We start from the raw sequence: 22,471 nt of genomic DNA on the forward strand, positions 1-22,471 counted from the left end.
TAAGGCACCAAAAATGGAAGAAAAAATAAACTTCAAACAGCTTGTTATTTTAAAATAACTGCTTAACAGGTTAATTTATATTAATTCAATTGAGTTATTTTTCTTAAAACAGGATTTATTTTTTATAGATGGGACATGATTCTCTAGATCCCTGAGAGGAGTAAGTGTTTCCTAGAAAGTCCGAATTTACAAGTTAATCTCTCCTGCATGACTTCAATATCTCTTATTCTAATTTAAGTTTTTAAAGCTTATAGTCTATCTTGCACTTGAAAAGTAGCTCCTACGTCTCCTTGCTCTAATCTTAGTGATAATTGTAATTGAGAATGCCAATGATGGTGAAATGGTATTAGCAGAATGTTATCGTAGATTTGCCTCTTTCCTTTCTTCACACATTGGTTACCTCTAAAGGGGATTGTACAGCAGGAGGAGATATGGTCACCTTGAATTGTGAGACTTGCTTCATGAAAAATGAATGGGAAGAAGCCAGGGAACCACTGATTGGCAAGGGTAGGAAGTGGAATTGTAGGAATTTTTTTTTTTTATTTGAAGACTTTAAGTCTAAAACTTAGTAATTTTTCAGTAATTAATTTTCTACATTTTTTTAAAAATAGAAAAATAGTTTTCTTTGTGGAATTCTGTTCATATATCATGTCTAAAGACAGAAACCAATGGATTGATATTTATCTACAGTGACATATTCCATGCAGTTCCCTGGCATTTTCTTTCTTTTTGAGATTTTTAGTTCTATCTAGTAATTACTGATGGAAAAATAATGATTACATTAAAAATCTACAGGAATAGAAAAGAAGAAAAAGACCAGTACCCAAATCTTAAGAGCAGTTGAACTTAGATGAGCTCTGGATGATTTTACCTTACAGTTTCTACTTTTTTGTATTTTTAGGTATTCTTTGAAAAGTATGCTTTACTGAGTATTTGTAATTTAAAAAATGAGTTTGCATCTTATCTAAATAAAGACCAAATGGATATATCAGGTACCCTGGTTAGCTTGTTCTTTCAACCTGTTTTTACCTGGTCAAACACCATGTCGATCATCTTAGGCATCATGGTATGTAATGCTTTCGAGCATAAAACAGATACTAGAATTCAGATATAGAACATTATTTTTGTCAATATTTATTTTTAAATAATCTCTAGAACAAAAGAAATTTTAAAACAAAAGGCTTAAAATGTATTAATACCTGCATGTTAATAATTTAATTTTTCCCGAGTGATTGCACAATGCTTAAATATAATTAAACAAAAAAGATGCAATAAAGTGTAATCCCCCAACATTATCCCATAATCTGATTTTAAGTAAATATTACACTTGTAAGTATTTTATGCTCTTTGTTTAATATAGTCACTACCATATGTACTTGCTTTTATGTTACATAGCTTTTAATATGTAACTTAATCTCTGAGATATTATTTAGTTGAGAGGACTCAGTTGATTAAACATAGATTTTCTTATTATAAAATCAGAAATAATAGTACTTGCTTGTAATAAGTGGAAAGGTTAACATTCATAAGCTTCATAATCTTTGAGCAGTTACATATATGCAAAATAATTACTGCAATTACTCTTAGATGATAGTCCTTGGTTTGAGAAAAAGTTTAGTTTGACATTTAGTAATTAAGCCTCATTGCATGATATTTCCTTGACTCAGCAAAGCCACATACAATATAAATCAAGTGTAGAGGACTTTGGTTTTTAAATGTTAAAAATATAATTGGAACAGATAGGTACCTAAAATATGCTCTTATAATAGGAATTAAAGGCCATTTAGTAAGTCCACGTTCATCTCCTATTTGATTACTAAGTATTTAAGAGTTTTTCAGTTATGGCCTGTCTCACAGAGGAAGTATGATAATCTAAATATGTGCTTTTTTTTGATAAAGGAATTGCTTGCTCAACTCAGTGCTTTCTGTAAAACATTGCAAAATTTTGTGCATCTGCTAGTTAAAACCATGACATATAGCAGGCTAAAATGGAACAGAATTTGATTGCAGACCTGAAGCTGATTTTCTTGGTTTTGCTACCAAAACCATATCTTGCTAGAGTATGTTCAAGATTTTTTGAACAGTCCATGAAAGGTGACAGGGATGTTAATCTCCACTTCAGCCCGGGCAACTTCACTTAAGTCCTTGGCATTCAGAATCAGGAGATAAGCAGGCTTTTGTCCTGCTCCTGGGCTCACCACCACACTCAGAACTACACCTGTTTATCAGAAGTAAATAAGGCAATATTGAGTTTTTAAAAGCCCAAGCTATAGATTAAATGTCATTGAAATAATATAAGAGGTATTACATTGACAAATACAGAAAGCCATATGACCTGAGTTCTTTTTCTGACTCTTGTACCACCTGGCATGAGACCACCTAAAGAGGTCTTTTAAACTCTTTATGTACCCTATCTACACTGTAAGCTCTAAGAAGGAAGTGTCATGTCTGTCTTGCTCACTGCTATATCTCAATATTCTATGACAATGACTACAGCATAGTAGGTACTCATTAAATACTTACTGAATAAATGGATCTGTTCTTATCTGTAACATAAAAATATAGCACCTGCTGTATATACTGTAAAAACTGTGATGATCAAATGAAAAGTGTGTATTAAAAGACTTTGAAAGTAGTAACATATATCATATGTATGGTTTCTAAGATTGATCTGGAAGCTGACTTCCTTCAAACAAAATGAGAACAAATCTTTTACAGTTTTGACTGGATATATAAAATCATTTAGTGTGAAATGGCTCTACAATCCTTTATCTCATTTCTCTGTAGTTTTCCATATTTTAATCCCATAGACTGTAATCTATCTCCCTGTCCCAGCTGAGAAGTAGTTAACTAACACTGATGATTTGTAGTTTGAGTTACTGTATTTGAGTTGCTGATGTGGTTCTGGGTCTTTTTCAAGCCCTAGCTTACTGAAAGAACGGATGAAAATGATTCACAGAGCTTCCTTCTCATTCTCTTGTATCTGCTATAATACTTAGCTTCTCTTCTTAGAATTACTATTTTTTAGAAATATGTCTTCATCAGGAAAGGCAAAAAGCTAGAATTCATGTTGCCATTTTTTCTTCCTTCTCTCCCTCAGCTAGAGCAGACAATGATGCTCCATCCTGACACCAAATGGTGCTTTGACATTTTTTTTCTACGGGTAATCAACAAGACCTGATCAAAAGATGAAAATTCTTTTCAAATAAGTTTAATTATTCGGTACTGTTCTATTTATAGTATTAAGGATCATTTTTTACGGAATAATCAACCTTACTCCTTTCCTAAGGAACTAACATACAGAACTGCAGTAAGAAGAATATTCAGACCCAACAATTGCTTTCATTACCATCATCTTCTTCCAAGGCATCTGGGTGAGAAACAAAGATGGGTTCTGATGGGTATGAATCAGGCTCTTGCCAAACCCAAGTTTCTTTAGTTTTGACATTCAGCTTACAGAGCTGTTTGTGAGAAAGAAAAAATCAATCAAGCTATCAGTCAATATGCTCTACTTGACTAGCATATATTCAAAGCACTGTTCAAATATTAGTAAGAAGGATTAATTACCCTATCTGGAACAAAGTGATTCAAGCCAAGTCCATACGCGTATGTGTAAGGTTTCCCACAATACTTCTGGTAATTGATTTGAGGAAACTCAAACGCTACGAAATAGAGCACATGCATAGGAAAACTCTTAATCTCTTTGAAGGAAACATTTGTTCACTCCCATGTGAGGTTTGTTCACACGGGAGTGTGAAACATTTGTTCACACCTCACCTTGGCGAGGCCCTGAAAAGAGAACCTCAGGCTCCAGCCAGATCGTCTCATCACTGCACAGAATTGCAGTGGCAGTTGTATTGGGGAGCGTGATTAAATTCTTGCCTGTGTCAGCCTAGGAGAGAAGATAACAGAAACCTCAGTGAGCAGGAAAGAATTCAAACAGCCAGAAATGCAGACTTCCTAAGTCTTGGCTCCTGAGTTCTTTTTTAGGTCAATGTGTAGGGAGGAACTGCAGGAAGCTATAGATGAGGGACCCTGGAATGTGACTGGGAAAGCTATCTGTGCCTGTGTCAGTCACTGGCTATGTATCACTGGGAAAGTCACATAACCTCTTAGGCCATCAATTTCTTTTTTGTAAAATGAGACCATCCTTGAAGAAAATTTTGGGCTCCAAAGAAAGGCCTCTGCAAAACAAAAAAACAAAAACCGAACAAAAATCTCAAAACCAATAATAATAATAGTTAATGTTTATCTGCAGAACAACAAAGACTTCAACTGCCTGAGGGATGAAAGAATGTATATCTCTTTCACACTTAGAATATGTTTTGATTTTGCTTGAAAAAAAATCCTTACAGTTATGTTGACAAAAAGAAAAAAAACTCACTAGACCATATGTTTACTAGGATCTCTTGTCACACACTCATGATTTTTCTGATTGTTTTATAAAAACAACGGATGCTATGAGATTTTTCTAAGCACATATCTACTTATTAATAATCTCATCAAATACTTGACTAGATATTTTGTTCTAGACTCTATTTTTGGCATTCAGGATATTTTGGAGAGTGAAGTCCCTGTCCTCTTGAAGCCTACATTCTAGTTCAAGGAGATATACAATAAATGCAATTAATAAATTTTATAACATACCACAAATGTGGGGAGAAAAAATAGAATAGAGGAAAGAAGATCAGAAATGTGAAGGGTAAGTGGGTTAAAATTTGAATAGATGGTTAGGGTAGGTCTCTGAACAGGTGGCAGTGGAGACAAGACTCTTAGAAGATGAGAAAATTAGCAATGCACATATCTGGGGAAGAACATTCAAGCTGAGAGAACAAATTGTGCGAAGGCCTGAGGGAGGAGGATGCTGAGTTTGTTTGAGGAGCATCAGAGAGTCCAGTGTGGATCCTATCGACTGGGCAAGGGGAGAGAATAAGAAAGGAAGGTGTAGAGGTCATGAGCCAGGCTATACAAAGCCTTGTAGGTCATTATGAGGACTTGATCTTTCTCTGTGAGTGAGTGATGGGAAGCCACTGGAGGGTTTCCAGCACAGGAGTGAGATGCTATGATTTATTTTTAGGGTAGACTTATTAGTAGGGAGGATCTAAGAGTGGAATCAGGGAAACCAGTTTGTCTTGTAGTAATCTAGTTGAAAGAAAACAATGGTTCACACTAGGCCAGTAGCATTGCAGTTAGTGAGCAGTGGAAGAAGGGGAGGACAGAGTCAAGAAGATTTCCTATTAAATAAGATATGGGACGAGGAAGAGGCATGAAAGTAAGAGAGGCATCAAGCATGACACCAAGGTGTTTGACCTGAACAAAGCAAGATTGATGTCACAACAAAGATAGGAACTACAGGTAGAGTAAATTTTTCATAGGGGAAGATGAGAAGTTCAGGTCTTGTCTTATTAGACTTGAGATGTCTATTCGACATCCAAATGCAGATGTGGAGCTGGCACTAGCAGGTACGAAACTTGAGTTTAAGAAAAAGCTAAAAATGTAAATGCATAAGGCATGAATATTTAACAACGAGTGAGTGTAGAAATGGAAGATAGGAGAACCAAGGCCTTCCAACAAGATGAGGAATGAGAAGGTAGCTGGTTGGGTTAAAAATGTCAAGAGAAGGATTTTGTAAGAGCCTGATAAAACTGATCCATTGAAAAGGTTAGGAGAGTGGTGATCTAGGAAAGACGGGGAGAACTGGGAGAGTGATTTCCCTGAGAGGGTGAAGGAGGATGAAAGAGATCAACCCTGGATAGGAAGATGGATAACTCAGTGTATGAGTACAGCTGCTGGTGGGTGGGTAGACGTGGTGGCAAGTCTATGGTTCCTTTCTGACTTCTTTCATTTGTTTCAGAGAAAAAGGAAACATAGTCATCAGCTGCATCTGAGTGCGGAGGTGGGAAGTGGGAGATGATGAAAGTTTAAAGAGAGAAGGGTGTGGAATATTTAACTAGCAAAGTGAGAGAGTAAGTGAAGCAGGGAAATGTAGCAGAAAGATTTGTGGTCATGCATCTAAAATTGGACCAATTAACATGATTGTGCCTTGTCTGCACTTAGTTCAGCCTCAGAGGTATAAGTATGGAGGGGGTGGAGAGCTGAATTTAACTAGAGTTGTGGTTTTGACAAGTGACTTTGATAAAGTAAGAAAGAGGCAAGGGAAACGAAGGTCTACATGAGAAAGTGATTGTAATTGTTGACCGTAAAGCTTAAATTGAGTGAGGAGAGAAGGTAAATCCTCAATGGAGTGAGAGAGTGAGAAAGTACTGTGTTCAATGGATTGGAAGTTCCTGGTGGAAATTGCAGTAGGGCAAGTGATGTTGAAAGATAAAAGGTCAGAGTGTGTCATGCTTGAAACTGAGATTATGGAAGGAGTATAGTCTTAAGTACTGGCAAAGTCGAGGGTATGAGGGATACACACACACACACACACACACACACACACATACATCACTTGGCTATATGATTAGATAAAATGAGATGAAAACTTGGGGAATTTTAAGGGTGAATAGAGGGAACAATGATCTGAAAGCAGCAAAGAGGAAGGACACCTACCCCAACTCCAGGCTAAGTGGTAAAAGGGCTGTACCCTGTGCAGAGAAGAAACTGCTTCTCCTGGAAATTACTGTTGGGGAGACTGGTGTCTTTAGGGGAGAGAGCCAAATTTTGGTTAAAAAAAGAAGGTGAAGGGAACATTCTAAGAAGAGAAGACAGGAGATTTTTCTGGTGGTGGACTAAGAATTAAAAGTAAATAGTGGAAGATTTTCAGAATAGGGAAAGGATAGGAGGTGGGAGCCAACAGAGGAGAAGATTCTGCAAGATGTGAAATAAGGGACTCGAGGTACTTAGTGATGATGCTGGGAAGTAGCGAGGGGTGTGCACATGTATGCATATTTATGTACATGCATACAATAAGTACAAATGTCTATGTCTCTGTTTAATATATTATTTATGTGGTTTCAAGTTGAATTTTTTTACTTTGTTCTAGTTTGCTTATTTTTCTTGTTAAATTAGATTTCCTGTTTGTTTGTTTCCTGAGATAGGGTCTTGTTCTGTTTTATTTGTTTGTTTGTTGAGACAGGGTCTTGTTCTGTTCCCCAGGCTGGACTGCAATGGCATGCAGCTCACTGTAACTTTGAGCTCCTGGACTCAAGCAATCCTCCTGCCTCAGCCTTCCAAGTAGCTGGGACATAAGACCTTTCTATTTTTCTCTTCATTGCCAAACTTTTAAAAGTGTACATTCAGTAACTGCTTCCAGATACTCAACTGCTTACCTTAAGAGCCCTGAAACCTGACTTCTGTCTCTCTCACTCTATTCCCTTAGAGATCACCAAACCTAATGCTTCATTCTTAGTCTTCAGCCTTTTCAACTTGTCTGTAGCAGTGAGCACCGTATAACCCTCACCTGCCCTCATCTTGGTGACATTACTCTCTCTTAGTGGGAACTAGGGCTTTCTGGTGGCTCTTGTTTCTTTTTCTGGCTTCTCTTATTTCTACCATTTTCTACACGTGGGTATTTTCTGGAGCTACTGTGCTTGGCTATCTTCTCTCTCAGTATTCTCTGGCTTTCAAATTCCTTATTTTTTAAATAAGCAAATTTTAAATGTTTCTTTTCAAAAACCTATTCTAAAGTATGATTTCCCCCCCGCTAGCAGTCTCATCTCTCTATTCTTATATATTTTATTATCATTTCAATACCAATAATTGTAGCCTTTTCTTATGTTTAAAAACCTTCACTGTCTCTCCATTACCAGTTCAATAAAGTGCAAATTTCTTAGCCTGGCCTTAAAGCCTTCTAAGATTACAAGGTACTTTTATAACTTTTTATCCCATTTAGTCTACTACTTTTGCCTATGTTCCAACCAAGTATAATAGCCAATTCTCTCTGCGTATCTCCCTCTCCACGTCTCTGTCTGTCCTCAAACCGTTCTGTCTTCATTTGTTTTGCGTCTATCCCGTCTCCACCTGCCATATTACTGCCCATTGCAAATAACTATGTTCCATGAATCTCCCCTGCACTATCATCTGACTAACTATTAATACATCAATTTATCCCTCCTGAGAGTACTACTCCTGTGCTGACATGCATGGCTATTCCCGATTCGCCTTCTTTCTCTCTGATACACTAGGTAATGGGCTCCATGAGAACCAGAAGTGTATTCTTTTATGTATCCACTGAAACAAAGAGTGTGATGCCTGTTGTAGTGGCTACTCAATAACTATTAGAAGAAAGAGGAGACAGATTAAATGATGTTAGACATTTGTTATCATTATTGCAGTTCCCTATTTTGTAATTGGGTAATATTTCTTCAGGCAATGATAACCATACAGTTAGAAAAATCCTTCCTTTTTCTTTATTTTGAAATGTGAATATTTAAGTTAAGTGATCCTCTTTTATTTCCTTAATTTAAAGATGATTGTGATTTTTACATTACTAACAAAATAAGAGTTTACTGAAAAACTGACTCATCCATTTGGCGAGTATTTTGGGGACACTCAACTACATGTCAGTGATATGCTTCCTAAGGGGAAAGTGAAAATCCTTAAGGTACCCAGACTGATCTCTCTCCATGATCTTCTTTGGAGCTCCAGATCCACGTATAGCAGCTGCCTATGGAATGCTTTGCTAAGATGGCTAGTGGGTACTTTCAAATTAACATCTGTAAAGCAAAATGTACTCTTTTTCCTACAAGCTAGCTCCTCTTACTTCTATTTATTTATTTGAGATGGAGTTTCGCTTTTGTTGCCCAGGCTGGAGTGCAATGGCATGATATTGGCTCACCACAACCTCTGCCTCCTGGGTTCAAGTGATTCTCTTGCCTCAGCCTCCTGAGTAGCTGGGATTACAGGCATGCGCCACCATGACCAGCTAATTTTGTACTTTTAGTAAAGACGAGGTTTCTCCATGTTGATAAGACTGGTCTTATACTCCCAACCTCAGGTGATCCACCCGCCTCGGCCTCCCGAAGTGCTGGGATTACAGGCGTGAGCCATCGCGCCTGGCCCAGCTCCTCTTACTTCTGTGTTTTCAGTTCAATGAATTATATCATCATTCACTCAACTGCTCAGGGTGGAAATCTTGAAGGCATCCTGAACTCCTTCCTCTCTCTTACCCCTCACATGTAATTAGACACCAACTGCTGTTGATTTTGCTGCCTAAATATTTCTCAGCTTTGCATCTTCATCTCTCAGTCACCATTTTCTTAACTCAGATACTTACTCCCTTTTATTTGCCTCATTGCATTAATCCTGTAATAGGGCTTCTAGCCTCTACTCTAGACTCCTCACTTTCCAGTCTGTCGTCCATGATGCTGCCAGAGTAAACTTTCTGAATCATAGATCTAATCATGTCCTAAAATACACTTAAAATACACACTTAAAATATTTAAATGGCTCCCTTTATTTATACAACACTCAAAGGCTTATGTAGCCCATTGGAATATTGCTCCAACCTATCTTTCCAGTCTCTCTGCCCGATGCCCATCTCCCCTACACCCCTAAATAAATCAACCTCAGCAACTACTTTATATTTATAGATGAAATCTTGCATTTTTAACTCCTTCTGGCCTTTATAGAAGCCCTTTTGCCTGTCTGTAACACTCAACCTCATCCTCTCTCTTTCTCATTCTTCACAGAGCTTACAAACTTGCTTAAGAGCAGTGGTGTTTGGTTCTAAATTGAGTTTATTTTCTACTACACTATACCTAAGCCTTTGGTACAAAGTTTTACATTCCATGTAGCTGTTTCAATAACCTCTTTTGTGCAACCAGGGAGCAAATAGATATAAAAGAAAGCATATATTCACATATCTATATGTTAGAATTATATTTTATTGATTTTGACTGGTATTTCCATCACACTACAAATTCTAGATGTTACTCTGGTTATTCTAAAAAGATAGTCTCTAAATGCAGGGAAGAAAAAAATAGAAATAAAGAGATGAGTGTCTATTGTTAGTAATGATTTTTAACCTCTAGCATTATTTTTCAGAAGATTTATAGAAAACCAAAATAATGAACTGATTTCCCTACAAGGGTGCTTTTTGATGCTTCATCTCAAAATTATTTAAAGTATTTATATTATTGATAAAGTATCATAGGAATCAGTGGATCTGCACTATTCACCGAGGAAGTATATTTTAAAGACAATTTTGTAGATACAAGAACAGCAGATTTAGAATCAAAAAACCTGGTTCCTATCCTGGCTCTGCTGTAGTTGCTTTTGCTAAGTCACGTTACTCTTTGGAGCTTTAGTTTCATTTGTAAAATAAAGGAAGTTTAATTAGTTTATTTTTAAAGCTCCTTCTAGCTCTCAAATTTCAAGACTTTATGTATAAACATGAGGCAGGAGGACAATTCCTGAGAGAGATGAAACATTCTGGTTAAATCTGAAATCTGTGGAGAAGCAGGTTACCTTGTCAATATTCAAAGGAAGTACATATCTCCTAACTTCAGGTTGGGGAGCCTTTCTGGCATTTTTTTTCACCTCTTCCCAGTTCTCACGTAAATTGGCTAAATATAAGTAATTATAAACAAACTCAAATCTGCAAAAATAAAAAGTCAAACATGAGCACAGGCAATTACAAATAATTTTAGAGAGATGATTCATGCCTTTTTAAGCACAAGTGCCTGCCTGTTCTTTATTCTACAACCCAGAAACTGCTATTGAGCCAGGTGTATTAGATCATTTCCTCCTGCCCACACTGGATGAAAATAAAGAAACCGGCTTAATGGATTTGTTTAAGTAACAGCAGCTTTGAGATACTTTCTGTTCTGCTTTCCTGTCACCATTCTGTTTGTGTCTTTAGGGGCTGTTGTCTTTTTAGTGACTTGGCTAGTCTGAAAAACGCAAGCCTTTTTCTCCCTTCTCAGAGAGGATGGGGCTCAAGTTTCCCCAGTGATTTTGTCAAATTTAAGTTCACCTCTCAGGTCACAGAATCTTTTGTTTTCAGGTGGGGTTCGTGGACCCAATTAGTTTTCAATCATTAACCATAGTTTTGATGTTCAGATTACCTAAACTCCCTGCTACTTTCTCAATTACATTTTTGACTCTCGCATACCTCTTGCTATTTTAGATGTGATTCAGATTGAGAGCAGTGTCTCTGTAAAAGCCCCTAATTTCCAGGAACAATGGGAGATGTCGCATTTATCCAGTGTCCTTTCTTACCCTTTCCAGCAGCAGAGATCCACAATCAGAAACCCATTGTCTTCATAGGTGTTGATGTGATGGAAGAGGTTGAAAGGAGAAGTCCTGTATTTATTATTGAGGTACTTTTTCCTTTTTTTGTCAGCAATATGAAGCCAAACCTTGAAAAACAAGGAAAATATTTTGATGCATTTAAAAAGGAAAAAAGTGTACATTATTAAACACACCTTCTTCAGAATCACGAACTCAACAAATATATCTAAGACTTACCCCCATGGTTTCATTGGACTCAAAACAATCCATGTAGTTGGCTCCCCAAAGACTCCATGAAGAAAGGAACTTGAACAGGTTAATTTTGACTGGTGTCTCCACAAAAACGATATAGTTGGGAGTCAGACCAAAACTGTTCAGAAACACAAATGGGCTTGTGAATGAAAGGGCTGATTCTCAAGTCACAGACAAATTTGTATACATGCGGTATGCTCAGTTACAAGAATCAACAGTGCCTACATGAAATTAATTATGTTTAAATTTAGTTTTCTGAAAAAAAAATTGTGATCAGGATTGATATCAAAAGTAGGCAAAGCAAATCTTTAAACTTGAGTTTTCCTGAAGATTCATAGCAGGCCTTCAAGTTACCTATGAACGTAAGATGGCTTGAATCGGTCACTGCAGGGGAATTGTACAACGATCTCTGACTTGCTTATTGGATCTTCCTTGTCTGAAATAAAGTGGTTTTAAAAGGCTTTGGAACAGCCTCTTATTTTTTTTTAATACAAAGCATTTAGAACAGCTTATACAGGCAAAGAAACACATTTTGATTGTTTTAGAGAGGTTATTTTTGTTTTCTCCATCACTTGCACTTCTTAGTGAAATTTCATGTGAAGCTGCAAAATCACCCAGGAAAATCCAAATAGCAGCAGATTTGGAAATGTGCGTTCAAATAGGGTGTGGCAAGCGGAGTATAGTGGTGTCACATCTTGCAATAGCTGGAGGTGGGTTTTAAGTCAGGGGAGTAGGGAAAAAACCTCAGAATGGGCAAAATGCCTTTTGCAACATCTTAAGATGGCCAAAGGATATAGTTTAGATGGGTTTGTGTCAATAGCCCTGTGCAGTAATTCTTAACACACATTAAAATTTACTCACTAGTAAGTGAATGTCCTCAAACTTTAATGTGCATCAGAATCACATAAAGAGCTTCTTAAAATACTGATTGCAGGCTCCACTCCCCAAATTTCTCATTCAGTCTGCCCTGGACAGGGCTCAAGATTTGTATTTCTAATGGTTTCCTAGGTGATGGTCTTGGTCCGAGATCTACACTTTGAGAACTGTACTAAGTAATACTAAACAAAAATCTGTATACATTCAAATAATTCCATCATCAAGGTGGTGAACAATGAACCTGGCAATAAATGGAAAATGAATGGAGAATTCTAGGGTACACTCCTTTTTGCTGTAGTTTTTTTTCTATAGTATTTATATGAGTTAACAGATTTGTTTGTAGTTTTGGGAAGTAAGCACAACATACTTAGTACACTGTCATACGTGTGTGTATGCTATTATGCACACATACATGCTTATTTAATTTAGTTTTGCCTAGCACATGGATAAGTGCTCAATAAATGTTTGCTAAGTTTGAATCCAAATTGTATATGATCAAATCCATATATATATATTGTGTGTGTGTGTATATATATATATATGCACACTACATTTTTAAATTCTAGAAGAGAACTTGGACACTTACTTTCTATATTTTCAAGTTGTCATCCTTTGATATAATGCCCTTGGGCATTAGGACCCTTATAGGGTAGGGGTGAGGGCAACACTTCTGAAATCTGAGAGTAATTTAAGTATGCACAAAATGCTATTCTGATATTCTGATCTTTCTCACAATACAGTAAGTTTCTCACAATACAGATACTTGTTTTCAGAAGAGGACAGATTGGTAAACTCACCTGCTTGCAGTGGTGGGATCTTTACAATGTTGTAGGCAATTGAAAAATTTTTTCCAAAGCAATTACCAATATTGTAAACGGTTCCATCATTTTCAATGTGGGGGTGAGCAGTAGCTCCATTGACGGAGACATAGTTGCAAAGATCAACCTACGGAAGTAAAGTGAATGTCCTCCCATTGAGAGAAGGAAGATACATTATACCTTTGTCCCTAGGTCTGAGGTCACCACTACCCCTTGAACTCTCACCCTAAGTGCACTTTCTCTTTCTTCTCATCACTCTGGATTCTACCCTCTTTTACCTTGAGTTCCCACCTTCATGAGAACACACTGCCCCTCATGTGTCTGAATCTGGAGTTACCTGTGACATCTCTTTATCTGATGTATACTATACAAGGCTCTGGTTAGTTACTTTTAGTATATGCAGATTGACCTCAAGCCGTAAGTTTGAGTCCTCAGACTTTTTTATACTCTTATTATTGTATTAGATTTAATTGTATAAAATTGCTAATATCCAAAAATTGTTGATTTCAAAAAATGGCAATTTTGTATGATACTGTGTAAATATCAATGATGTGTCTTGCACGTGGTACTATATGAGTTTGGAACTGAAAGGGACTTCAAGCTTCATCTAGTATAGAAAGTCTTAATTTAAATAGACTTTAGGAGAACCATGGATCTCTTTTAATTAAATATAAACATTTCAGGCAAAAACATTCAGCATTTAATTCAATTTTATGTCTCATAAGAAGTTTAGAACTGCAAATGTAACACAAATCTCTGTTTGAAGAAGGATAAACTGAGGTCCCAGAGAGATCAAGTGTCTTGTTTAAGGATAAAGAGTTAGATAAATCAGCACTAGATTTCTACCTGGGACCTACTTGGTAAAGATTTATTGAATGAATAATTAATGGAATATATATTTATAAATTCTTTCCAATTAATTAGGGGGATTTTTTTTAAAGCATAGAACATTTTAGCACACTTATTTAAATAATAAGCAAGATACTCATTTATTCAATCAATTATTTATCAAATGCTCTGGGCTTTCACTATGTGCCAGGTACTGTACTGTACCAGGGCCCAGGAAAGAGAAGATCTTTGCTTTCAAGAACTTCATTCTAGACCTGTGCTGTTCTATTAATATAGTGACCACTAATTTTTAGATAGAACTTCAAATTCAGCTCCTCAGTCACATTAGCTACATTTCAAGTGCTTAATAACACCAGGATAGCACAGTTATAGAGCATTTCCATTATTGCAGAAAGTTCTATTGGCAGCACTGCATTAGACCAATAAGCTGGCATAAAGCACTGTGAGTGTGCAATGGCGTCATAGAGAAGCGCCATCTAGTCCAGACTGAGGGATTAGGCAGTTTTCCTGAGAAACATGACTCCAACTAATGTTTGAAAGGTGAGTAGAGTTAGCCAAGTGGAGCAGGCTGACAGTGTGTTCCAGGGAGTGGGAATCCTAATGTAAATGCCTACTGTAAATGCATAGACTTGTGAAATAATGTGTGCTGTTTGGCAATTACTAGTCATTTAACCTGGCTACCATGAAGAGCACACATAGAGGAGGGGGAATAAAAGTGGGCCAGTCACAAAGACCTTCACTTGGACTTTATTTGGGAAGTTATGGATTCCCTAGGTGGAGTAATAATTTCATATTTATATTTAAAAAATTCCTATTGCTGCCTTAAATAAATTGTATTTAAGGGAATCAGTCTGGAGGCAAAGGCACTGGTTAATAACAGTAAACAATAAAAAATTTCACATTTTTAAAATTACATTTTACAGTGCTAGTAATAATGGAACCTGACCCCTTCCTAATAAAGTCTATTCTGGAGCCATACCATAGCTTCTATATTTCTAATTAAAATACCATGTAATTGTAATACAGATTCCCTATTAAAGTCAAAGGAATGACTTAGAAACTCAGCTTTTGTTCTTCTCTAAAGGAGCTACACTCACACTTGTGCATGGTTACACACACAGTATAAACAAGAAAGGGCTGTGGGGATTATATGTTCAGATGCAGTAAATAGTCTGTTGAGAATTATAGATCAACTTGTGCTATTGAGACTCAATGTTGAGACTATTTTTTTTCTTCTTATTTTTACCAGTATTTGTGGTTCTGGCCTTCAATTTCACCTCTTGGTCTCCCAGCTATACTGTATCTCTTTTACCTTCCCATATAGCTCACACATGGCTCCCCAAATAAACATCTTAAAGTGTAGCCCTACTCAAAATACTTCTTCGAGCAAAAACTTTCAGTAGCTTCCCATTAGCTAAACAACATATTCCAAATGTTTAGCCAATTGTTCAAGCTTTTAGTTTCATCCTACCCTGTGTCTCACTATTCCCCTTGACATTAACTACTCTAGGCAACCAATTCTCAACTGGGAGTGTTAATTGCCCGCTAGGGGAAGATATGGAAATGTCAGGAGCATTTTGGGTTAGTACAATGATTGAAAACATGACTGGTGTTTAGTGGATGAGGCCAGGGATGTCAAACCTCTCCCATGTGTGGGGACATCCCCATAATGATGAGTCACCCCCTGCCTAATGTCATACTAGTACTTCCACTGAGAAATGCTGCAAGTCTAGTCAAAGGAGATTGTTCTCCAATTTTCATGAACACCTTCTACCTCTATGCCTTTGATCGCCTTACCCCCTCCGTCTAGCATATCCTTCCTCTAAATTCCCTGACGTCATACCTCTCGTTCAACTTCCAGCCCAAAACCTTTCCCTTTAAACCTTCTTTCACCTGTCCCACCTTGCATTGCCAACTATTTCCAGAAGTTATTCCTTTAGTATTTGTGCTTTCTTAAAAGATTTTCCTTCTTAAAAGACTCATCATATTCTTTGTCCTATTATAGTTATATATTTGATTCCTCCACCTAGACATTAAGTCACCTGATGACAAGAACAATGCCTTGTAAATAGGTGTATCTTAATAAATATTGGTTCAAAATGTGTATCTAAGGACTGCTGCATTGAGATTCCCTAAGTTCTCAGTAAAATTTGTCACTTCCTAATATTGCTGAAATTTTGTTCTATGCTATTTCATTCAAGATATAGCTTTATTTTTCATAAGAAGCGTCTATAAGAGGGGGCAAATTAGTGCAACATACTTGCCTAGAACCATAAATAGCATTATTTTCAGTATCAGTAGCTATAATTTCCTGAGCACCCAGTATTTACCAAGTTCATGCTAGCTTATAAAAGCTATGAAAGACAGGGACCATGTTATCCTACTCATTGATCTATCCCTTGCATCTAGCATAAATTCTGAATATGGAAAGCACTCAATAAATATTTATGTCATGAATGAATGAATGAATATATTAGGCATTTTATATGGGTTTTCTCCAATCCATGTAAGTGTTTAAAAATGTATAGATGAAGAAACGATGTTTGTCCTATGTCAAATAGCTAGTCATTGTTGACAATGCTAGGATTTGAAACTTAATCTGGCTCTCATGTTCTTTTCACCAAATTGCACCCATTGCAGGAAAGCATCATAGACAGGGGCAATCAGTGCAGTCCATTTGGAGCTTAGAATGGTCATTCTGTGTGTCCTCATCAAGTCAGAATCAAACATTCACAGCATGAATAATTTATGTTGATTTAATTTTAAGTTCCAAATTCTAAATTCCCGAACATCACCTAGCACTGTGTCCTACCTGCTTAATTGTCTCCAAGGTCTCTGGATTAATCTTTGTAATAAAGTTGGTCTCTGTGCAAGCGTAGTAATCTTCCCCCACTGGGTAGACATTAACAAGGGCATTGTCGGTAACCTCCACTCCTCGAAAGTAAGAAAAAAACCTGTAGAAGCAAGTGAATTTTTCAGTCCAGTAATTTTCAAACCATGAGAGAAAAAGGGCTAATGTAAAATGTCTTGAGTAACATTCAGTTTGGGTTCAGTAACCTGGAAAATATATTCTTGCAGGGATCTGGAAAAGCACAGGTGCCAAATTCTGTTATGACGATCCTTTTCTCAGTCATTGCCCGTACGTAAGCATCAGTGCGGATGAACCTGAAGGACATTGAAACATAAGGAAGGGTATAGACAGGAGCAATCCGTACAGCCCATGTGGAGCTTAGAATGGCCATTCTATGTGTCCTCATCAAGTCACAATCATAAATGCACAACATGAAGAATATAGGGTTTTATTAGCTCACTTTCTTGGGGTGACCAAGCAGGGCAGACATAACGTCTCACGAGTTTACATTTCTGTCTTCTAAACCTCACATATGAGGAAATTGAGGTTCAGAGGAGTTAAGTGGTTGGCATATGTAGCCAAGCTGGTTTAGAATCCTAGTTGGCCAGAGCTGGACAGCATGAACTTTCTGTATCACACCATGCAGCCCTGGGGGAAGTTCACACAGGACCCCCACCCCTGTCACCTACAACCTGTCAACCTAAACTTACTGGGGAAATTCCAGACATGGTGTGCTGAATTATATTCTTCTCAATCTCTCTCTGTCTCTTTTATGTTTTTATTCAATTTTAACATTTATTTTGTTTTAAAAATTAAGTGTTCTTGAATTATATCTCTTGCCCAGACAGGTCTTAGAGTAGATAGCATACCTTGTCCGGGATTTCTTATGTGGACAGCCAGTTAAAATCTGATTTTGTACTTTTATTTATTTATTTGAGACAGAGTCTTACTCTGTCACCCAGGCTGGAGTGCCGTGGCACAATCTCTGCTCACTGCAACCTCTGCCTCCTGGGTTCAAGCTATTCTCTTGCCTCAGCCTCCCAGGTAACTGGGACTACAGGCATGCATCATAACGCCTGGCTAATTTTTCTGTATTTGTAGTAGAGACAGGGTTTCATCATGCTAACCAGGCTGGTCTTGAACTCCTGACCTCAAGTGATCCAGCCGCCTCGACCTTCCAAAGTGCTGGGATTACAGATGTGAGCCAACACGCCCAGTTACACTTTTATGAAGAAGAAAGAGTGCCCTGGTCTGTCGAAGGTATATGAAGCTTTATCCGAACTCCACACTAAGCTCTCCTGGCTACATTTCTGCTTGGCATCATCTGTTTCTCTTCTATTATCACGCAACTTGTCCTGCTTCAAGTCCCCTTCCTGCTTCAAGTCCCCTTTCACTGTTTCTTTACAGGTCTTGTCAAAATGCCTGAAATCTGTGATCAACAAAGCCACTAATAGGCTTGAACATGAAAGCAGAAGACAAAGTATTTGTTAATACCTCGTTAACAGGGGTTTCCTGGAATGACGATTTAGGGCTTCAATAATCTCTTGTTTTCAGAAAACTTCTCTTTCTGGTATCATTGTGACATGCTTTGTCCTTCACTACTTCGTGGCAGCCTCCCACTCCCTTACCCATGGCCTTTCCAATTTTATAAAAAGAAAAAGGAATCAAGATGGCCAGTGGTTTAATAATAATAACAAGCATCACAATAGCTATTATTATGAAGTGTTTGTGTTTGCTAGACACTGTGTGTTTGCTAGACACTGTGCTCTCATTTAATGCTTGTAATGAACGTATGAGGTAGATTCTATTATTTCTCCCATTTTACTAATTATAAAACCAAGAATTGGAGGTCAACATCTTGCCAAAGGTTACCCCAGGCAAGTCATGTCTGTTGAATACAGGGTTTAAAGCCACACATGTTGGACCCCAAAGCCCTAGGCTTTAGCTTCTCCTTTATTCCATGATGGTGTTCCCTCGTGTCCATGCACACACACTGGCCCAGGTACATTCTGAGAAGAAAGTGTGTATGTAGGTTGCCTCCTGGGTCCAGAGGTTAAAACTCACATGGGAAGAGGAACTGAACTAGGCCCTACTTAGGGGAGGAGGAGGGGCACGGAGTGCTGCTTTACCTTCTGTGGTATGTGACGTGTCCTTCTTTAAAGTCAAACTTGTGCAGGAGGGCTTGTCCATCAAACAGGTGGTAAAATGGCTCAGACCCAACTTCAAAGAGTCCTGGCCCACATCGAAGGAGACTGCCGGTGAGCCACAGGGGGATCCTGCCTGTGATGAGGGGAGACAGAATGTTGTTTCTTATCCCTGCCTTGGGCTGGGCTTGTCCTTGGTAAGGTAGAGTATATCAGCAGCCTGATTGGGCAGCTTCTTCCTCATAGAACTGGCAGTGATTTTCATTCCCAGCCCTCACGCTGGACAGCACTGAGAAAATGTCTGCTGACTTGACTCTCCTTCACTAGGAGACCACACCGTGGGAAATGTGGCGACGCCCCAGAGTGTGGATAAAGGGTTGGAAGGAGTGAGGGAGAAGCATCTTGAGAGGACAGGGACTCTCCACCTAGATTTCCCCAAATACCAATCCATTTGCCTTTTGCCATCTCATTTTTAAGAAGATTTCCAAATTTCTTGATATATTTTAGTAGAGTGAGGAGTAGAAGGATGGATTAAGAACAGGAATAAATGTATTTTAAAAAGATGTGTCTATAGAAAAAAAAACTTTTAAAATGAATAAACAGGAATCCTGGCTCTTTAAAATCTAGAGCTATATCCCTCTGTGAGTGTGAGCTACTGCCTGGATGAAAGTCAATCTGTGGTAGCAGGAAGTCCACACGGTTGGATGTCAGGGACCTGACTTCTGGTTTAGGATCAGCTCACATGTCATCTCTGGACCTCAGTGTCCTCATGTGCAAAATGTGGGGTACCCAAGAGAGTCCTTAAGGTCTCTCAGCTTTCACAGTTAGGTTTGTCCCTAAAAACCCAGGTAGATTTATCCTTTGAGAAGGGCAGTGCTTGACAGTGTTTCCTTGATTCTTGCCAGTGAATTTTTTCAAGCAACTGGATTATTTCCTATAGCTAATAATGGTACTGATAGTAATAATTACTGTCTATTGATCACTTTGTGTTGGATATTGCGTGAATCATTCTATTTATATTACTCCATTTCATTTTCACAAAATCCTCATGAGGTAAAGTTTGGGCTTTTGTAGATAAGGGAATTGAGGTTCAGAATGTTGAAGTAACTTAGAGGATTCACAGACAGTGAAATGATAGAGCTAGGTTAGCATCTACATCTGTCTCCCAGCAGAACCAATATTCCTCTAATAAAATGGGCATGAAACCCACCACCCTTTCACATTCCCAGGTGCTTGTCACTGGACCTTCATTTATTCAGAAACCTATGGAACAGACATTTATAGGACATTTACTATGTACCGGGCACTGAACTTGGCACTGACAGTTTGAAGATGACAAAGGTGTAATCCTGATCCTTACAGAATTCCAATTAGGTAGCGTTTTTCTACATTAGAAAAATAAAGTAAAGGCAAATGAAAGAAAATGGGTTCTTTTTTTTTTTTTTTTTTTTTTTTTTTTTTTGAGACGGAGTCTCGCTCTGTCACCCGGGCTGGAGTGCAGTGGCCGGATCTCAGCTCACTGCAAGCTCCGCCTCCGGGTTTACGCCATTCTCCTGCCTCAGCCTCCCGAGTAGCTGGGACTACAGGCGCCCGCTACCTCGCCCGGCTAGTTTTTTGTATTTTTTAGTAGAGACGGGGTTTCACCGTGTTAGCCAGGATGGTCTCGATCTCCTGACCTCGTGATCCGCCCGTCTCGGCCTCCCAAAGAAAATGGGTTCTTGCTATAAAAAGTCCAAACCACCTGATCTCTCTCCCTGTGACCCACAGGGGGAGTCTGCATTGAGACATCCCAAGGAATAGGAAGCCAGAGAAGAGAGACTTTGACATAAAAGAGGATGGTTTCAAGACTGGCGAGTCCAACCTGTTACATGAGCTGTGAGCGGCGAGGACAGTTCCTCCACAGTTTCAAACAGTTTCTTGTAACCACCAGCAGGATGCTCGACCCTGAAATAGTGAAAGAATAAGGAAGAAGCCCATGTTGACGCTCAAAGTCCGCAGAGATAGAGGCAGAGCTGCAGGAGACAAGGCACTCTAGGACTGGCTCAAAGTCTGTTCTCTCCTGCCAGTCTAGTTTCAGCCGGTTGGTCGAGGGGACAGAGGGGCGGGAGCTGGGGAAGGGCGGACGGGGGAGGGAGGAGCACATGAGGCTGGGGGTGGGGAAGACTACTCAGGTATGGAAGGGGGTCCCAGATCGCTGCTCTGATGTCAAGAGAAATGACCTCTCTTTTAATGTCAGTGGTCACAGTGAACTTAATCCTGTCCTCTGCAGTTTTTCCTTACTTCGGAAGACAAATCAATCAATCCTACTGCCATCACTTCACTTCCTAAGATTTGTTACTAAACAGGGTCCTTCCCACAGTATTCTCCCACCCTATCAACATGCTCAGCTCACTGCATCATTGATTTTCTAGCCTCAAGGAGAGACTCATTTATCTCCTTCCTAGGGGTTGGGAGATGACAGCTTTTCGGGTCAGGTACCTCATCCTTCATTATTCACTCATATTATACCATAATTTTTTCCCTGTCATCTCATTTCTCTACTAATCCCCAAGACCTACAGTACTTTTTTCATCATAGTCAAACCAGGAGATTCAGGTTCTTTATTTTTGTTTGTTTTCTACCTCCTCTGTTCAGTTTCATTTTATAACTTAAAAGAGTGGAATCTCTGACCAGACTCAATTATAATAATTACCTTTTACTCAACAATTACTATGTCCTGCCTACCACAAAAAGAACTTTGCATGGTATTAGCTCTTTTAAATCTCACAGTAACATAACGGAGTAAAAGCTGTTGCGACATCTTTCTATATACGGGAAAAGCTAGACTTAAAAAGTTAGGTAATTTGTCCAAAGTCACATGCTAGGAAATGACTGGGCAAGAAGTGGAGCCCGAGTCTGTCTAAAATCCCCATACTCAAGACTGCTTCCAACCCTGGGCTAAGTCACACAAATCCCCCATAATTTGAACCTGAATTCTAGAGAGTTGCTTTAATACATAAGCAGGAAAAAATGTCCCCACCAAACTTTAAGGGTCTTTCCTGAACAGGTCATTAATCAATGCCTTCTCTTCAGGAGCTCTTGAAATAGCACATTTATCATGAATCCACTAAGGTGTTTTTAAAAAGTCTCCCAGAAATACTTACTGGATAGACATTTTCTTCCAGTTCAGGATCCAGGGTTCTGGCACCAACTGCAGAGTGAAGAAGCAAGTTCCCAGCCAGGGGCCTTTTTATGCCTTCTAAATCCCCTTAAAGGAGTTATGGCTTTGGGAGCCCTTTCCCACCCCTTCAGCTGAGGGAGGGGGAACAGAAGTTGCTTTCAGCTCTCAGATCCTCCTGATGCTTGAGCTTTATTTGGGCTTGCTGTTCCCATAACAGTTATTTGGCTGTTTTCCAGAGACCTCAATTCTTCCCAAGGAGAATGAGAAAAGATTAGAAAGAAAGGAGCCGGGTGGGAGTGGCCAGCGTCAGGCCTGAGCTGATCCCAGTCACTCCACTGGACCTCGG

General features: G+C 38.6%; 1 protein-coding gene across 1 annotated transcript; it reads right to left on the reverse strand.

The window, feature by feature from the left end:
* Positions 1-1,060: 1,060 nt before the first annotated feature.
* Positions 1,061-22,206, reverse strand: RPE65 (retinoid isomerohydrolase RPE65). The gene is made up of 14 exons (XM_033225259.1): positions 22,109-22,206; positions 20,827-20,909; positions 18,951-19,101; positions 17,028-17,135; positions 16,783-16,924; positions 13,101-13,248; positions 11,782-11,863; positions 11,413-11,545; positions 11,164-11,303; positions 10,411-10,540; positions 3,778-3,892; positions 3,568-3,662; positions 3,350-3,461; positions 1,061-2,218 (listed from the first exon to the last, which is right to left on the reverse strand). Exons 1-14 carry the CDS (start codon positions 22,117-22,119, stop codon positions 2,067-2,069), a joined length of 1,602 nt encoding a protein of 533 aa, XP_033081150.1. The 5' UTR covers positions 22,120-22,206; the 3' UTR covers positions 1,061-2,066.
* Between the last annotated feature and the right edge of the window lie 265 nt (positions 22,207-22,471).

The sequence above is a fragment of the Trachypithecus francoisi genome, unplaced genomic scaffold, assembly GCF_009764315.1.
Source record: "Trachypithecus francoisi isolate TF-2019V2 unplaced genomic scaffold, Tfra_2.0 Lachesis_group12, whole genome shotgun sequence".
Lineage (NCBI taxonomy): Eukaryota > Metazoa > Chordata > Mammalia > Primates > Cercopithecidae > Trachypithecus > Trachypithecus francoisi.

Coding starts and splice junctions, on each gene's coding strand:
- RPE65 (XM_033225259.1), bottom strand. Junction 16,925..17,027: donor TGCAAGAATATATTTTCCAG/GTTACTGAACCC, acceptor TTGCTTCTACAG/GTTTTTTTCTTACTTTCGAG. Junction 11,864..13,100: donor GATCCCACCACTGCAAGCAG/GTGAGTTTACCA, acceptor ACTTTATTTCAG/ACAAGGAAGATCCAATAAGC.